Below are 19,547 nucleotides of genomic sequence, written 5' to 3' on the forward strand. Positions count from 1 at the left end.
TCAGATATTTCATTCATTCAATAAGTGATGCAGTCCATCCAACGTTCCCCTTCAGTCACTTGTTGTAGAACTGTGAGGAAACCCATGCCAGTCCCCACTTCAGGTTGGTCAGCATGAACTTCAGGGCCTTGGTCCACTGCTCTTCAGAGTTGAATTGTGTCTTGATGGAATAGGATCCTCCGCTACAGCCAGTGTCTTCAATTTTGCCCTTCTCAACATCCATCCTAGTAAGAAAAAAAAAAAAAAAAGACCTCATTAGCTAGAGAGTATTTCTTGGTCTGCAACCGATAGAACCACGCAGGGGTGTCCAAACTATGGCCCTCCAGCTATTCAGGAACTACAATTCCCATAAAGCATTGTAAATCTCTGACATTCACAGACATAACTAGGCATGATGGGAATTTACACACACACACACACACACACACACACACTACACAACTGTACACACACACTGCACACACACACACACACATTACACATACTGTACACACACACTGCACACACACTACACATACTGTACACACACACTACACACACACTACACATACTGTACACACATTACACATACTGTACACACACACTACACAACTGTACACACACACACTACACACACACTACACATACTGTACACACACACTGCACACACATTACACAACTGTACACACACACTGCACACACACATTACACATACTGTACACACACTACACACACATTACACATACTGTACACACACTGTACACACATACTGTACACACACTACACATACTGTACACACACACTGTACACACATTACACATACTGTACACACATACTGTACACACACACTACACATACTGTACACACATACTGTACACACTGTACACACACACTACACATACTGTACACACATACTGTACACACACTGCACATACTGTACACATACTGTACACACATACTGTACACACACACTACACATACTGTACACACACACTGTACACACACTGTACACACATTACACACACTGTACACACACTACACATACTGTACACACTGTACACACACACTACACACACTGTACACACATTACACATACTGTACACATACTGTACACACACACTGTACACACATTACACATACTGTACACACTGTACACACATTACACATACTGTACACACACACTGTACACACACATTACACACATACTGTACACACACATTACACATACTGTACACACACACTGTACACACATTACACATACTGTACACACATTACACATACTGTACACACACACTGTACATACACATTACACACATACTGTACACACACATTACACATACTGTACACACACATTACACATACTGTACACACATACTGTACACATACTGTACACACATACTGTACACACACTGTACACACACTACACATACTGTACACACACTACACATACTGTACACACACACACTGTACACATACTGTACACACACTGTACACATACTGTACACACACACACTGCACAGATACTGTACACACACACACACACACACACACACAGTACACATACTGTACACACACACTGTACACATACTGTACACACACTGTACACATACTGTACACATACTGTACACACACTGTACACACACTGTACACACACACACTGCACAGATACTGTACACACACACACACTGTACACATACTGTACACACACACTGTACACATACTGTACACACACACTGTACACACTGTACACACACACACACTGCACAGATACTGTACACACACTTCACACACACACTGTACACACACACACACTGTACACATACTGTACACACACACTGTACACACTGTACACACACACACTGCACACACACTGTTCACATTGAATTTTAATATTAGGACACTTACCTGTCCTGGAATCCAGTGATGTTGGCACCGCAGCTGATGTTTCCGTTGGCTGTCGGGTGCTGCCGCCGCCATTGCCGGTGAGCGAACCCGGCAATGAAGCCTTGCGGCTTCACGGGCGGGTCCTTACTGCGCATGCGCGTAGCACGCTGCGCATTCCTATTGGCTCAGCGGCCGGGGAAGGAGGAGGGGGCCAAACTTCCGAGGGACGGCGCTGCTGCGCCGTATCCCGGAAGTGGGGAAGGGTGCCTGTCAAAAACAGGTACCCATTCCCCCCTCCCCCCTGAAAGGAGCCAAATGTGGCAACGGAGGGGGGGGGGGAGCAAATGAGCGGAAGTTCCACTTTTGGGTGGAACTCCGCTTTAAATTCTAATAAGATTACATGAAAAAATAAAAAATGAATTAAACCTTACCCACCTAACCCTAACAAGATATATTTCTGGAGTCAATGAAAAGTGTAAAATGCAATAACAATGGATAAAAGTAAAGACTAACAAATTTCAATTCACTGACCGGTATGGCAGACAGAAGCCAGTGTCCCCTCTTTCCACTTCCTCCTTAAACTGTTGCACGCAGTCCAGAAAAGCCACCATTGCATGATCAAACTTGTTGTCCCAGAAAAATCTCAAACCTCCCGAACAGTAAAGGGGAAGCTCCTGGTAATGAAAACACAGCATGGAGTAAATAGAACATCCTGGTCTCTATGATAGGATTGGAAACCGCTTCATGCATCACAAGAGAAGGAATGAAAAAAAAAAAAAGCTGCTGCCATGAAATTATCTGTATGGTTAACCACCATTGGTGTGAAACGCGTCAACATTTCTTGTGTTTCCTGCTTAATCCTATTAACCACTTAAGCCCCGGAGGATTTGGCTGCTCAAAGACCGGGCCCTATTTTGCAATTCGGCACTGCGTGAATTTAAAGGACAATTGCGCGGTCGTGCGACGCCATAACCAAATGAAATTGACGTCCTTTTTTTCCCCCACAAACAGAGCTTTCTTTTGGTGGTATTTGATCACCTGTGCGATTTTTTGATCACGCGCTATAAACAAAAAAAAGAGCGAAAATTTTGCAAAAATAACAATATTTTTCAAATTCTTTTATATGAAATTCCGAAAAAAAAAAAATGTAAAAATCAAAATTTTTTAACATTTTAATTTGCTTTCTGCTACAAATGTTTGGTAAAAAAAAAAAATCGCAATAAGCGTATTTTGATTGGTTTGCGCAAAAGTTATTGCGTTTACTAACTAAGGGAAAGATTTTTGTCATTTTTTTTTTTTTTAACGAGTAATGGCGGCGATCTGCGATTTTTTTTGCGGGACTGCGACATTGCGGCGGTCAGATCAGACTGACATTTTTGACACTTTTGGGGGTACCAGTGACATTACTGCAGTAATCAGTGCTATACATATGCACTGTTACTGTAAAAATGACACTGGCAGGGAAGGGGTTAATTTTATTTGAGAAGGAGGGGTTAAGTGTGTCCCTAGGGGCGTGTTTCTAACTGTGATTGGATGTGGCTACTGATGTAACAGCAGAGATCTACGGTCCTACATAGCAGGACCGTATGATCTCTGCTGTTACACAGGGGAGAATGACAGGCGGCTGTGTTTACATTAGCCGCCTGCCTTTCTCCCGGTGTAACCGATGATTGCGAGTGAGCGGCGGACATGGGGTCCGCCGCTCACTCGCGTGGGGGGGGGGGGGGGTTGGTTGCGGGAGCACGCCTCCGGCGGCGCTCCCTAGAGCCTCACAGGCAAAGTGACGTACCCCTACATCACTTTGCCTGTGAGGGGCTGACTGCTGCCGTATATAGTCGTGCGGCAGTCGGCAAGTGGTTAATAACCGCTCATAGCCATTGATTGTTTTTGGCGCCAGAATCTTTTTTTTTTTTTAGCATATTTTTTCTCTTTGACAACTGTGTAAACTTTCAGAAACTCTTCATAAGAAAACTCATAATAAAATTCACCCATTCATAGTTTCCTTTACAGGAATAAAATCATACCTTGGATTTATCCGTCAGAGATTCCAGATAAGAATGATTTCCAAAAGGTACGAGGCGATATCTATAGGGAAAGCGGGGAAATTAGCGTCTATGTAGGAATAAAGTTAAAAAAATAAAAAAAAAAAATAAAAAAAGGTTTTTGTCTTAATGATTCTTAGTCTCACCTCTGGAACTCGAGCCCCATCTTGTTGGCGAGGGCGTGCAGCAGCAGAACGGTTTGGCCCCAAGCTGCATTGATCTCATTCCACTCCACAGGAACGCTGGGAAGACGGCCCAGGCGGAAGTTGTTGATGGTTCCAAACTGACCGCTATGCCTGGGAGTCACAGAGGGCAACAATTAAAAATGGCTGGAAGCTGAAAAGCCTACTGCATGGTTTAAATCAGGGGGAAGGGGGTGGGGAAGGGAGTGTCAAACTCCTTTTCATTGCGGGTTGCATCACCATTATGGTTGCCCTCAGAGGTGCGGTTCTATCTGTAGCCCGCCACTATCAGAAGTCAGGAACCCCCCACCCTCCCCTACATCACAGTGCATCCCTCTTACCATGTGCTGCTGCTGGGAAGAAGATGGAGGCAGAGCTGGGAAGCAGCAACTGTTGGGTCTGGAGGAGGGCTGGAGTCAGCTGCCAGAGTCTGCTGAATGCTCAGATCAGTGGAGGCAGGGAGGAGGGGGTGCAGGATCTGTAGGAGGAATTGTGTCCTCCTCTCTGCTGTCAACTGCTGAGTTTGGGGGGGGGGGTCCTCTCCACAGCTGCATTAGGAAGAACAGGATCTGGCAGAGGAGTTCTGTCCTCTCTGCCGAGACAAGGTTGGGGCAGAGATGAGGGGTTAGAGGTTGGGGTACATGATTCCTTCCCCTTATACCAACAATAGGGCACTACTCCTCCCACGGATACCAACAATGGGGTACTATTCCTCCCACTGACAACAATGGGGCAATATTCCTGACACCAATGATGGGGCACTATTCCTCCCAATGACACCAATAATGGGTCACTATTCCTCCCCCTCACACAATGATGGGGCACTATTCTTTCCACTGACACCAGTGATTGGGGCACTATTCATCCCAATGACATCAATAATGGGGCACTATTCATCCCACTGAGACCAATGATGGGGCACTATCCCTCCCAATGACATCAATAATGGGGCACTATTCCTCAGAATGATGGGGCACTATTCCTCCCACTGACACCAATGATGGGGCACTATTCCTCCCACTGAGACCAATGATGGGGCACTATTCCTCCCAATGACATCAATAATGGGGCACTATTCCTCCCAATGACACCAATGATGGGGCACTATTCCTCCCACTGACACCAATGATGGGGCACTATTCCTCCCACTGAGACCAATGATGGGACACTATTCCTCCCACTGACACCAATGATGAGGCACTATTCCTCCCACTGACACCAATGATGGGGCACTATTCCTCCCAATGACACCAATGATGGGGCACTATTCCTCCCAATAACATCAATAATGGGGCACTATTCCTCCCACTGACACCAATGATGAGGCACTATTCCTCCCACTGACACCAATGATGGGGCACTATTCCTCCCAATGACACCAATGATGGGGCACTATTCCTCCCAATAACATCAATAATGGGGCACTATTCCTCCCACTAATACCAATGATGGGTCACTATTCCTCCCACTGACACCAATGATGGGGTACTATTCCTCCCACTGACACCAATGATGGGTCACTATTCCTCCCACTGACACCAATGATGGGGCACTATTCCTCCCAATGACACCGATGATGGGGCACTATTCCTCCAACTGACACCAGTGATTGGGGCACTATTCCTCCAACTGACACCAGTGATTGGGGCACTATTCCTCCCACTGATACCAATGATGGGGCACTATTCCTCCCAATGACACCAATAATGGGGCACTATTCCTCCCAATGACACCAATGATTAGGCACTATTCCACAAACTAACACCAATGATGGGGCACTATTCCTCCCACTGACACCAATGATGGGGCACTATTCCTCCCAATGACACCAATGATGGGGCACTACTGCTCCCAATGACACCAATGATGGGGCACTATTCCTCCCAATGACACCAATGATGGGGCACTATTCCTCCGAATGACACCAATGATGGTGCACTATTCCTCCCAATGACACCAATGATGGGGCACTATTCCTCCGAATGACACCAATGATGGTGCACTATTCCTCCCAATGACACCAATGATGGGGCACTATTCCTCCGAATGACACCAATGATGGTGCATGATTCCTTCCCCTAATACCAAAAATGGGATACTATTCATCCCAATGACAACAATGATGGGGCACGATTTCTTACCCTAGTACCAACAATGGGTCAATGTTCATCCCACTAATACCAATCATGGGGAATTCTTTACTGCCATTAAAGCCAGAGCATTTTTTACTCCCACTGGTCAAAGTCTGGCCCCCTCAAAGTCTGAAGGACAGTAAACTGGCCCTTTGTTCAAAAAAATCGGAGACCGCTGATGAAAACAGAACAAAGATTCAGGAGAGTCGGTGATTCTGACTGGCGTGCATTGTGGCAAGAGTCACTGCTAATGAGCGACCTGTAAATCGGTCACAATGCGCCAATTCAGGACATCATTGAAGGAAAGTGCGTTAGCTGTGCAATAGGCAAGTCTCCGCAGGATTCTTCTCTAGCTCATGCAGAAGGGGAGCCAGGTATAATTTGTGTTGGGTCCCCTCATAGTTCCTGCTCTGGCTCATGTGAAGGGCATAGGTGCCCACCTATATAGAAACCTATTGCAGTATATGAGGACGGGTGCTCAGTGCTGGGGCAAGGTCTTCTGGTACTCCAGCTCAGGATGACAGATCGCAACCCCTGCATGAGAGGGGCCCCAACTGGATACCCAATTATAGAATGGTCTCACTGGTTGTCCTCCAACCCTGGGAGTTGTCACTCCTTGGTCTTCAAAATTGAGTTTGTGTGTGGGCTTAGTCATAATGAGCGTAATAAAACACAAGCCGATCTTCATTCACACAGATAAGTGCGATATTTGGCATTATTATTATAGCACATCAATCTATAACTCACCATATATGGAAGGTGGCGTTAAAGACGTTGGTTTTTTTCAGTTTGTCCAATTGGAATTGGGCGTATTTCATCTGATTGTCCACACTTTTCAGTTCATCATCCAGCTCCAGCTGCTGACGTTTGAACTCGCTGTATTCCTTCTGATACCTTCCGAAATTATACAGAAAATAAGACATTTATGTGCTAGGACAGGAAATGTCCTGAAATTAGCGCATTTCATAGGTTATCCCTAAACGCTCCCTCAAAGGACGCTCAACGGGTCTACTGTACAGTCCCCAAACACCAAGAAATCCATACAGTCCCCAAACACCAAGTACCCCATACAGTCCCCAAACACCAAGTACCCCATACAGTCCCCACACACCAAGTACCCCATACAGTCCCCACACACCAAGTACCCCTTACAGTCCCCAAACACCAAGGACCCCATACAGTCCTCACACACCAAGGACCCCATACAGTCCCCACACACCAAGAACTCCATACAGTCCCCACACACCAAGTACCCCATACAGTCCCCACACGCCAAGTACCCCTTACAGTCCCCACACGCCAAGTACTCCATACATTTCCCAAACACCAAGAAACCCATACAGTCCCCACACACCAAGAACTCCATTCAGTCCCCAAACACCAAGAACTCCATACAGTCCCCACACACCAAGAACTTCATACAGTTCCCACACACCAAGAACTCCATTCAGTCCCCAAACACCAAGAACTTCATACAGTCCCCAAACACCAAGAACTTCATACAGTCCCCACACACCAAGAAATCCATACAGCAAACACCCCATACAGTCCCCAAACACCCCATACAGTCCCCAAACACCCCATATAGTCCCCAAACACCAAGTACCCCTTACAGTCCCCACAAACCAAGAACTCCATACAGTCCTCACACACCAAGAACTCCATACAGTCCCCACACACCAAGTACTCCATACATTTCCCAAACACCAAGAAATCCATACAGCAAACACCCCATACAGTCCCCAAACACCCCATACAGTCCCCAAACACCCCTTACAGTCCCCAAACACTCCATACAGTCCCCAAACACCAAGTACCCCTTACAGTCCCCTCACACCAAGAACTCCATACAGTCCCCTCACACCAAGAACTCCATACAGTCCCCACACACCAAGAACTCCATTCAGTCCCCAAACACCAAGAACTCCATACAGTCCCCTCACACCAAGAACTCCATACAGTCCCCACACACCAAGAACTCCATTCAGTCCCCAAACACCAAGAACTCCATACAGTCCCCAAACACCAAGAACTCCATACAGTCCCCACACACCAAGAACTTCATACAGTCCCCAAACACCAAGAACTCCATACAGTCCCCACACACCAATAACTCCATACAGTCCCCACACACCAAGAACTCCATTCAGTCCCCAAACACCAAGAACTCCATACAGTCCCCAAACACCAAGAACTCCATACAGTCCCCACACACCAAGAACTCCATTCAGTCCCCAAACACCAAGAACTTCATACAGTCCCCACACACCAAGAACTTCATACAGTCCCCAAACACCAAGAACTCCATACAGTCCCCAAACACCAAGAACTCCATACAGTCCCCACACACCAAGAACTCCATTCAGTCCCCAAACACCAAGAACTTCATACAGTTCCCACACACCAAGAACTCCATTCAGTCCCCAAACACCAAGAACTTCATACAGTCCCCAAACACCAAGAACTTCATACAGTCCCCAAACACCAAGAACTTCATACAGTCCCCAAACACCAAGAACTTCATACAGTCCCCAAACACCAAGAACTTCATACAGTCCCCACACACCAAGAACTTCATACAGTCCCCACACACCAATAACTCCATACAGTTCCCACACACCAAGAACTCCATACAGTCCCCACACACCAAGAACTCCATTCAGTCCCCAAACACCAAGAACTCCATACAGTCCCCAAACACCAAGAACTCCATACAGTCCCCAAACACCAAGAACTCCATACAGTCCCCACACACCAAGAACTTCACACAGTTCCCACACACCAAGAACTCCATTCAGTCCCCAAACACCAAGAACTTCATACAGTTCCCACACACCAAGAACTCCATACAGTCCCCTCACACCAAGAACTCCATACAGTCCCTCACACCAAGAACTTCATACAGTTCCCCAAACACCAAGAACTCCATACAGTCCCCAAACACCAAGAACTCCATACAGTCCCCTCACACCAAGAACTCCAAGAACTTCATACAGTTCCCACACACCAAGAACTCCATACAGTCCCCAAACACCAAGAACTCCATACAGTTCCCTCACACCAAGAACTCCATACAGTCCCCACACACCAAGAACTCCATACAGTCCCCAAACACCAAGAACTCCATACAGTCCCCAAACACCAAGAACTCCATACAGTCCCCAAACACCAAGAACTCCATACAGTCCCCACACACCAAGTACCCCATACATTTCCCAAACACCAAGAAACCCCATACAGTCCCCACACACCAAGAAATCCATACAGCAAACACCCCATACAGTCCCCAAACACCCCATACAGTCCCCAAACACCAAGTACCCCTTACAGTCCCCACACACCAAGAAATCCATACAGTCCCCAAACACCAAGAAACCCCATACAGTCCCCAAACACCAAGAAATCCATACAGCAAACACCCCATACAGTCCCCAAACACCCCATACAGTCCCCAAACACCAAGTACCCCTTACAGTCCCCACACACCAAGAAATCCATACAGTCCCCAAACACCAAGAAATCCATACAGCAAACACCCCATACAGTCCCCAAACACCCCATACAGTCCCCAAACACCAAGTACCCCATACAGTTCCCAAACACCAAGAAATCCATACAGCAAACACCCCATACAGTCCCCAAACACCCCATACAGTCCCCAAACACCAAGTACCCCTTACAGTCCCCACACACCAATAACTCCATACATTCCCCACACACCAAGAACTCCATACAGTCCTCACACACCAAGAACTCCATACAGTCCCCACACACCAAGAACTTCATACAGTTCCCACACACCAAGAACTCCATACAGTCCCCTCACACCAAGAACTCCATACAGTCCCCACACACCAAGAACTTCATACAGTTCCCACACACCAAGAACTCCATACAGTCCCCTCACACCAAGAACTCCATACAGTCCCCTCACACCAAGAACTTCATACAGTCCCCAAACACCAAGAACTCCATACAGTCCCCTCACACCAAGAACTCCATACAGTCCCCACACACCAAGAACTCCATTCAGTCCCCAAACACCAAGAACTCCATACAGTCCCCAAACACCAAGAACTCCATACAGTCCCCACACACCAAGAACTTCATACAGTTCCCACACACCAAGAACTCCATTCAGTCCCCAAACACCAAGAACTTCATACAGTCCCCAAACACCAAGAACTTCATACAGTCCCCACACACCAAGAACTCCATACAGTCCCCAAACACCAAGAACTCCATACAGTCCCCAAACACCAAGAACTCCATACAGTCCCCTCACACACCAAGTACCCCATACAGTCCTCACACACCAAGTACTCCTTACAGTCCTCACACACCAGGGTCGACTTACTAAAACTGGAGAGTGCAAATCTGGTTTCTATGCAGAGCTGCACCAATCAGCTTCCAAGTTCCTTTTGTCAAAGCTTAATTGAACAAGCTGAAGTGAGATGCTGATTGGCCACCATGCAGAGCTGCATCAGGTTTTGCACTCTCCAGTTTTAGTAAATCAAGCCCACCATGTGCTCCTTACAGTCCCTAAACACCTGGTGATAACCTTTCCTTCCAGGTAACAAAATATCTCACTAGAGACTGAAGTGGTGTTAATTCATCTGTTTTGGATTCCGAAGAAGCCCCCATGCTTGGGCGAAACGCGTAGATTCAGAATTACCCACATCTGGTGCATCTGTTTGTATCTAATGAGATATACAATTCGGATACAAATCTACTGTTCAAGATGCTATTCAATTCTAAGATTTTGATATCAATAAAATATATTGTTTTTTAATATTGTCTATGTGTCAATCTATGCCTGGTCCTACAAGTCCCTCAGCTTCTACCCCTCTGTCTCCTGAGGGACTAAGTGGGGTGTATTTTTCCTATTCCGAAAGGTAATCTGTTGTCCATGCATTTTTTTGAGAAAATGACTAAACAAGTACAAAGCCATTATACGGTATATTATACAAAGTGTCACCCTTACTGAGCCTCTTCTTGCTCCAGCCTCTCGGCTTCCTGTCTGACTTTTTCTATGTCTTCAGCCATTTGTTCTCGATTTTTCTCAACTTGCTCCAACTCCTGAATCAGCCTTTCCTCATCTTCAGCCAACTCCTTCAACATGGCTTCCAGTTTCTCTTTATCATCTTCATTCATGGTCTCCAGGATCTCCAGGCACCGTCTGAAACCACAAGAGAGTTCAGTTACACAAGGCTGAGAAAATGTGTTCATTTCTCTGAAACCTCCAGCCAGGTCCTATCATAGCCCAGGTCATCATCAGGTCCTATCATAGCCCAGGTCATCGTCAGGTGCTATCATAGCCCAGGTCATCGTCAGGTCCCATCATAGCCCAGGTCATCGTCAGGTGCTATCATAGCCCAGGTCATCGTCAGGTCCTATCATAGCCCAGGTCATCGTCGGGTCCTATCATAGCCCAGGTCATCGTCAGGTCCTATCATAGCCCAGGTCATCGTCGGGTCCTATCATAGCCCAGGTCATCGTCAGGTCCTATCATAGCCCAGGTCATCGTCAGGTGCTATCATAGCCCAGGTCATCGTCAGGTGCTATCATAGCCCAGGTCATCGTCAGGTCCTATCATAGCCCAGGTCATCGTCGGGTCCTATCATAGCCCAGGTCATCGTCAGGTCCTATCATAGCCCAGGTCATCGTCGGGTCCTATCATAGCCCAGGTCATCGTCAGGTCCTATCATAGCCCAGGTCATCGTCAGGTCCTATCATAGCCCAGGTCATCGTCAGGTCCTATCATAGCCCAGGTCATCGTCAGGTCCTATCATAGCCCAGGTCATCGTCAACCAGATGAACTTCTACATTGTGCCTGTATGGTCACCTGAGAAAGAAACCTTGTGCTGTGTTCCTCCCGCCTATGTTCTATATTATGTGCTGCTCTCCCAGCTAATGTAATGTACCCTATATTACCAAAAGTATTGGGACGCCTGCCTTTACACACAATGAACTTTAATGGCATCCCAGTCTTAGTCCGTAGGGTTCAATATTGCGTTGGCCCACCCTTTGCAGCTATAACAGCTTCAACTCTTCTGGGAAGGCTGTCCACAAGGTTTAGGAGTGTCTATGGAAAGGTTTGACTATTCTTCCAGAAATGCGGGGAGGTCATGCATCTAATGTGGACGAGAAGGCCTGGCTTGCAGTCTCTGCTCCAATTCATCCCAAAAAAGTGTATTTCTTCCAAAACAATTGCGTTTGTAAGACCTCTGCGCAAATACGGTGTGATAAAAAAAAAATTGCAACGATCTCCATTGTATTCTCTAGGGTCTCTGCTAAAAAAAGAAAAAAAAAAAAACAACACTTAAGGACCGGGCCTATTTCACTTGTTGTTTACAAGTTTAAAATCCTTTTTTGCTAGAAAATCACTTAGAACCACCCCCCCCCCCCCCCCACAAAAAAAAAAAAAAATTATATATACAGTGGGTACGGAAAGTATTCAGACCCCCTTAAATTTTTCACTCTTTGTTATATTGCAGCCATTTGCTAAAATCATTTAAGTTCATTCTTCTTCCTCATGAATGTACACATAGCTCCCCATACTGACAGAAAAACACAGAATTGTTGACATTGTTGCATATTTATTAAAAAAGAAAAACTGAAATATCACATGGTCCTAAGTATTCAGACCCTTTGCTGTGACACTCATATATTTAACTCAGGTGCTTTCCATTTCTTCTGATCATCCTTGAGATGGTTCTACACCTTCATTTGAGTCCAGCTGTGTTTGATTATACTGATTGGACTTGATTAGGAAAGCCACACACCTGTCTATATAAGACCTTCCAGATCACAATGAATGTCAGAGCAAATGAGAATCATGAGGTAAAAGGAACTGCCTGAAGAGCTCAGAGACAGAATTGTGGCAAGGCACAGATCTGGCCAAGGTTACAAAAAGATTTCTGCTGCACTTAAGGTTCCTAAGAGCACAGTGGCCTCCATAATCCTCAAATGGAAGACGTTTGGGACGACCAGAACCCTTCCTAGAGCTGGCCGTCCGGCCAAACTGAGCTATCGGGGGAGAAGAGCCTTGGTGAGAGAGGTAAAGAAGAACCCAAAGATCACTGTGGCTGAGCTCCAGAGATGCAGTCAGGAGATGGGAGAAAGTTGTAGAAAGTCAACCATCACTGCAGCCCTCCACCAGTCGGGGCTTTATGGCAGAGTGGCCCGACGGAAGCCTCTCCTCAGTGTAAGACACATGAAAGCACGCATGGAGTTTGCTAAAAAACACCTGAAGGACTCCAAGATGGTGAGAAATAAGATTCTCTGGTCTGATGAGACCAAAATAGAACTTTTTGGCCTGAATTCTAAGCGGTATATGTGGAGAAAACCAGGCACTGCTCATCACCTGTCCAATACAGTCCCAACAGTGAAGCATGGTGGTGGCAGCATCATGCTGTGGGGGTGTTTTTCAGCTGCAGGGACAGGACGACTGGTTGCAATCGAGGGAAAGATGAATGCGGCCAAGTACAGGGATATCCTGGACAAAAACCTTCTCCAGAGTGCTCTGGACCTCAGACTGGGCCGAAGGTTTACCTTCCAACAAGACAATGACCCTAAGCACACAGCTAAAATAACGAAGGAGTGGCTTCACAACAACTCCGTGACTGTTCTTGAATGGCCCAGCCAGAGCCCTGACTTAAACCCAATTGAGCATCTCTGGAGAGACCTAAAAATGGCTGTCCACCAACGTTTACCATCCAACCTGACAGAACTGGAGAGGATCTGCAAGGAGGAATGGCAGAGGATCCCCAAATCCAGGTGTGAAAGACTTGTTGCATCTTTCCCAAAAAGACTCCTGGCTGTATTAGATCAAAAGGGGGCTTCTACTAAATACTGAGCAAAGGGTCTGAATACTTAGGACCATGTGATATTTCAGTTTTTCTTTTTTAATAAATCTGCAACAATGTCAACAATTCTGTGTTTTTCTGTCAGTATGGGGTGCTATGTGTACATTCATGAGGAAGAAGAATGAACCTAAATGATTTTAGCAAATGGCTGCAATATAACAAAGAGGGAATAATTTAAGGGGGTCTGAATACTTTCCGTACCCACTGTGTATATATATATATATATATATATATATATATATATATATATATATATATATATATCTTTTTTTTTGGGGGGCGGGGGTTCTAAGTGATTTTATAGCAAAAAAAAAAAAAATGATTTTAAACTTGTAAACAACAAGTGTCAGAAATAGGCCCGGTCCTTAAGTGGTTAAAGCACAACCATGGCTTGAGCTGGCAAGATATCACTATTTCCATTTGTTGTACAGAAAGCCTCTTACTTGTAGTTCTGACATTCATTCTCTGTTATGTTCAGCTGAGTATCAAGTTGATCCAGAAGGGTGTCCGTACAATCCTCACAAAGAGGGTGATCCACATCCGTCTGTCCAGACATGATATCAAACAGATCTCCAGTCACCTGAAAAACAAGCGCGACAAACGCTGAATTTGACAAACACAGGGCTCTGTATAGAGGAAACAATCTCTTTGTTTCTTCACCCTGTAAAGCAGGGATGAGAAACAAAGATTTTTTAGCAAAAAAAAGCAGAACATATATTGCACACATTAACACTGGCTAGGCACACACTTAACCCCTTTGATTACTCCGAGATGTTAAAGGGGTTGTAAAGTCAGAAGGTTTTTTATCTTAATGTATGCTATGCATGTGCAGCAGCCCCTCCTCAGCCCACCTAACACTTACCTGAGGTCCCGCTCTGCAAGTATAACATGTTTGTTATTTTTATAGGAAAAAAAAAAAAAAGAAAAAGGATTTTACAATCATTTTAACCCCTTTCCAGCCAGTGTAACTAGTTACTCTATAACTTTTATGCAAACCAATCAATATGCACTTATTGTGATGTTTTGTTTTAACCAAAGACATTTAAAAGAATACATTTTGGCCTAAATTTTTGAAGACACTTTATTTTATTTATTTATTGGATATGTTTTATAGCAGAAAGTACAGAATATTTTTTTTTGTTGTCTTTTTTTTTTATATTATTTAAAAATCAAATATCACCAAAATAAAGCTATTTGTGTGAAAAAAAAAATGATATAAATTTTGTTTGGAAACAGCGCTGCATGACCGAGCAGTGATTAAAGCAGTTGCATACCCTTAAAAAAAAAAAAAACACCTGCAACACAATAGCATAATGTGCTAGTATACATCGCATACTAGCACACTTTACTTAGAATGAAGCCCCCACAGCGGGACAAGGCCACTGCTGAGGGAGCCGACATGTTCCCCCAGCGTTTCCCTTAGGTTCAGGGACTCCGGCACTGCGATTGGTCAGAGCTGCAATGACGTTGCATACGTGCAAGAGCCCTCAGTTCCGGCAAGAAGCTCTGAAGTTCTGGCACCATATGCCGGACCTTCAGAGCACATGCGCAACTGAGGTCAGTGGCTGCATGCAGGGTGAATATCTCCTACACGGTGTACGTTTAGGAGATATTCATTTTACCTACAGGTAAGCTTTATTATAGGCTTACCTGTAGGTAAAAATAACAAAGTGGGATACAACCGCTTTAGGCCCCTTTCACACTTGTGCGACTTCAAAGTCGCACGATTTTGACTGGGCTTGAATGTCTTTGGCCTTAAAACGCTTCAAAATCATGCCAAAGTAGTGCAGGGACTACTTTGAAGTCGGTGCGACTTCAAGTCACACAGATATGAATGTTACTCATTGAAAATAATGGAGAACAACTTGTCATGCGATTTTGCAGTCCCAAATCGCATGACAAGTCGCACAAGTGTGAAAGGGGCCTAAAAATGGAACACAGGTGAGTACAAAAATCCCTTTTCCTTTTTCATCCATTGAGGGTCACAGGAATTTTATGCAGTCAGAAGTCCAAAAATAGTCCAAATGAGAGGTGAGCATTTGGCAGCAACCACTAACCGGTTCAAGAAGAGAACTGGGGACTGTCTGTCTGCCCAGGAGCCATCTGAAGGACCGATGTCCGAATCTGAACCGCATGATGTCAAGTCCCCTACCGGATAGGGGAGCCTTTCAAATCGATCAGGCAACGCAGGGGGTTCTTTACTGTTAGGGCTACAGGATTGTGGAATTCTCTACCACAAGAGGTGGTTTCTGCGGGAAGTATGGTGGCTTTCAAAAGACTCTTAGACGTACATCTCAAGGATCAGAACATTCAGGGCTATGTGAGATGATTACAGCCACACACACCTACACAGGGGGAACTGGATGGACTATTGTCTTTATTCAACACTGAAAATACAAAGCAAAGAAAAGGGCGCACCAGCCTAGCGCATTATCCTCAGCGAGTTTATTAAATGAAAAATTAAAATCAGCTACTCACAAACAATCGTGAAATTCAGGCACATCAATTCCATAAATCTGCCTCATGCCAGAGGATCAACGTCTTTACTGGAAGCAGAGGGCTGACGCGTTTCGAGGCCGTGCCTCTTCTTCAGAGCCTCTGAGGAAGATTTATGGAATTGATGTGCCTGAATTTCACGTTTGTTTGTGAGTAGCTGATTTTAATTTTTCATTTAATAAACTCGCTGAGGATAATGCGCTAGGCTGGTGCGCCCTTTTCTTTGCTTTGTATTTTCAGTGTTTGGTCGACCGCCCTGGTCGTAAGGGGCAGCAAAGCCTAGCCATCATGGATGCCTATTATCAGCACGAGTTCCGGGATTGAGGCAGCCTGAGGACCAGGTTCCGAGCGCAGGAAAGGGGGTGCTGTATAGCACTTATCTTTTTTGGAATTGTCTTTATTCAACCTCACCTACTATGTAACTATGTAACTATGACATGGGGAATCAACCGGATACTCAAGACCTAGATAGAAAGGTCACCACCACAGTGAATGATTCAACATAGACTCTAAACCAACACCCACCAAGCGTGAATGGAATAAGACAACCCACAAAACAGCCCGAAGGGGATGCCAGAGAACCTGGGATTGATCTCACTACGTCAATGTGACTAAAGAGTGGGGTGTATGGAAGGCACCCCCACAAAAGTGGGCAAGAAACGGAAACTAAACCTTAGTCTCAGATTGGTTAGAACAGAGAATGCCAATACACCCTGTCTGGCACTCAAGGGGTTTCACTGGGGCACTCCTGATGAAGAACCGTCCTGCCTATCCCTAAACTCAAGCTATAGAGCCAACATCGGCAATAGACAGTGCGATTTTCTTTCCTGCAACCACAAGTTGTAAGAACAAAAATAGCTTTATTACCCCATGAACACAGTCAATGTTAATGGGGGGGGGGGGGGGGGACCTCCCACAAAGCTATTGTGTTCTCCCAGCGGGGGGAGCTGTCCCTGCCAGAACACACATTGAATATTGCTAGCGGATATATATTCGTATGAAAAATCTGACAGGCTGGTTGTACCCATGTATAGTCCTGACCAGACTTATGGGTGGAGCACCCTACTCTCCCACACCAAGACCTCATTAGCATTGTCCACCTGTGAGTAGCTACAGGAGGTGTCCCTTCATTGCAGTTCTAGCAGAATCTGCAGCTAGCAAACTTCTCCTATGACAGGAGTATTGCCCTATGGTTTTGAGAAGTGGGATTATCTTCTCTATGAATAGTGTAGGACCCACTGAAAATGGGGTACTTTGATGTAGTGGTGGGCTTAAGCACAGTATGGCCATATGGTGTGACCGAATCCCCATATTTACTGTAGAAGAGCAGGTGTATTTAAATAGCCCTGCAAGATTTGAAAACTACTTTTTTCTGTGTATGTGTGCGCTATTATATTTTTCATTCTGGTTGTACCCAAGTTCATCAATCAATCAACTTGGGTACAATCAGCCTGCCCATTCGTGGTTTGAATCTGGGTCGCTCCCCACTGAACCGACCACCGAGATTCCAACCGTCTATAGCTGGCTTTAGAGGGATTCTGGAAGCAAAGCAATGGTGACCCTTGCAGGCGGATTCTGCTATCTGTGGGGACAATAATCTAATTACCTTGAGTCTTCTGCTTAGATTCTCCATTGTACCTCCATCAGATGCTTCTCCAATTAGTGTGAAGCTGTTTGCACTTTCTGTGGACATCATCCTAAATATGGAAGAAATACAGGTTGGAACATTGCTACCAACACACACAATAAATAATAACAGCGGTATAAATTTATAAAATCAGAGTCCAAAATTAGAGTCAATAAAAGGACATATGATGAGACAACAAATGTGACATTTATAAAAACAAACAAACAGACAAGGAAAAGAGAAAAATGATGAACAGAGTGCTAGAATTGATGCACAAACATTTTATGAACCATCCCGGTCTTTGGCAACACTAAATATATAGGGACTTCCCTGACAAGCAACAACACCCAGGCCACCTTAGAGTGGGCAGTATACTAGGGGGACAACCAGGGCACACTGGGAGAAGCCAGTATAATAAGGTCACATACAGGGTACCCCAGGCATTGACAGTATAATAAGGTGACACCCAAGAATGGGCAACATAATAAGACAACACCCTGGACAGTATAACAGGTCACCCTGGCAGTATAACAGGTGACAACCAGCCAAGACCCCCCAGGTGTGATTATAATAAGGTGATACCCAGATTACACCGGGAGTGGCCCGTATAAAAAAAGAGGACACCCTGGGGAATGGGCGGTGTAATGTAAAGATGACATCCAGGACACCCTGGAAGTAGGCAGAATAATAAGTGAACACCGTGGAGGAGTTCACTAAAGGGGACATCCAGGACATCCCAGGAGTGGGCAGTATAAGGTGACATCCAGGACATCCCAGGAGTGGGCAATACAAAGTTAACGACACCCCCAGATCAGGTCGCATATCGCAGTGCGAACTGTCAGTTCTGACATGAATCATATCGCATAGGTGTGAACTCCAATGCAATCCGATTCTAGTGAGGACCAAAAAAAGGTCCGGCACTGAGCCCTAGCAATGAAATTCTTTTAGTTTATACATTTTGTTTTTTTTATACAATTAAAAATATTGTGTTACATCTCTTCTAGAAGTGTAAATAAATATTGGTTGATCCTGCCAAAAATCCAGTGGAGTTCCCAACTTCCCATGATCTCTACTAGAATCTTAAGCATTGTTACCAGCTGTGCCAAGTTCTCACGGTCATCTAAAGAACACCCGCATATCATGTTATAGAGAAGAGAAGAGGAGAGGAGGAGGTGTTTTGTAGAACACCTGGATATCATGTTATAGAGAAGAGGAGAGGAGGAGGTGTTTTGTAGTCATGGGGTGACAATGCTGCTTCTCCATATATAGTTTACTGGGTGAGAGAGGACACACTAGGATAGGAAGGGTGTTACTGGCAGGATCGCCTGGTATAAAGA

The 19,547-nt window shown here is 45.3% G+C and overlaps 1 protein-coding gene across 1 annotated transcript in view; it reads right to left on the bottom strand.

Moving 5' to 3' along the window:
* Window positions 1–17: 17 nt before the first annotated feature.
* The window catches only part of BECN1 (beclin 1), a 29,416-nt gene continuing 9,886 nt past the window's right edge, over window positions 18–19,547 (bottom strand). The window contains exons 5-12 of the mRNA XM_082272690.1: window positions 18,190–18,280; window positions 14,531–14,667; window positions 11,204–11,398; window positions 6,967–7,113; window positions 4,052–4,201; window positions 3,888–3,948; window positions 2,395–2,537; window positions 18–224 (exon numbers count right to left, since the gene is read on the bottom strand). Of these exons, the coding sequence (XP_082128816.1) occupies window positions 56–224; window positions 2,395–2,537; window positions 3,888–3,948; window positions 4,052–4,201; window positions 6,967–7,113; window positions 11,204–11,398; window positions 14,531–14,667; window positions 18,190–18,280 (1,093 nt within the window). The 3' untranslated portion in view covers window positions 18–55. The remainder of the gene's footprint in view (window positions 225–2,394; window positions 2,538–3,887; window positions 3,949–4,051; window positions 4,202–6,966; window positions 7,114–11,203; window positions 11,399–14,530; window positions 14,668–18,189; window positions 18,281–19,547) is intronic.

This window comes from Pelophylax lessonae (assembly GCF_965119305.1).
Source record: "Pelophylax lessonae genome assembly, chromosome: 11".
Classification (NCBI taxonomy): domain Eukaryota; kingdom Metazoa; phylum Chordata; class Amphibia; order Anura; family Ranidae; genus Pelophylax; species Pelophylax lessonae.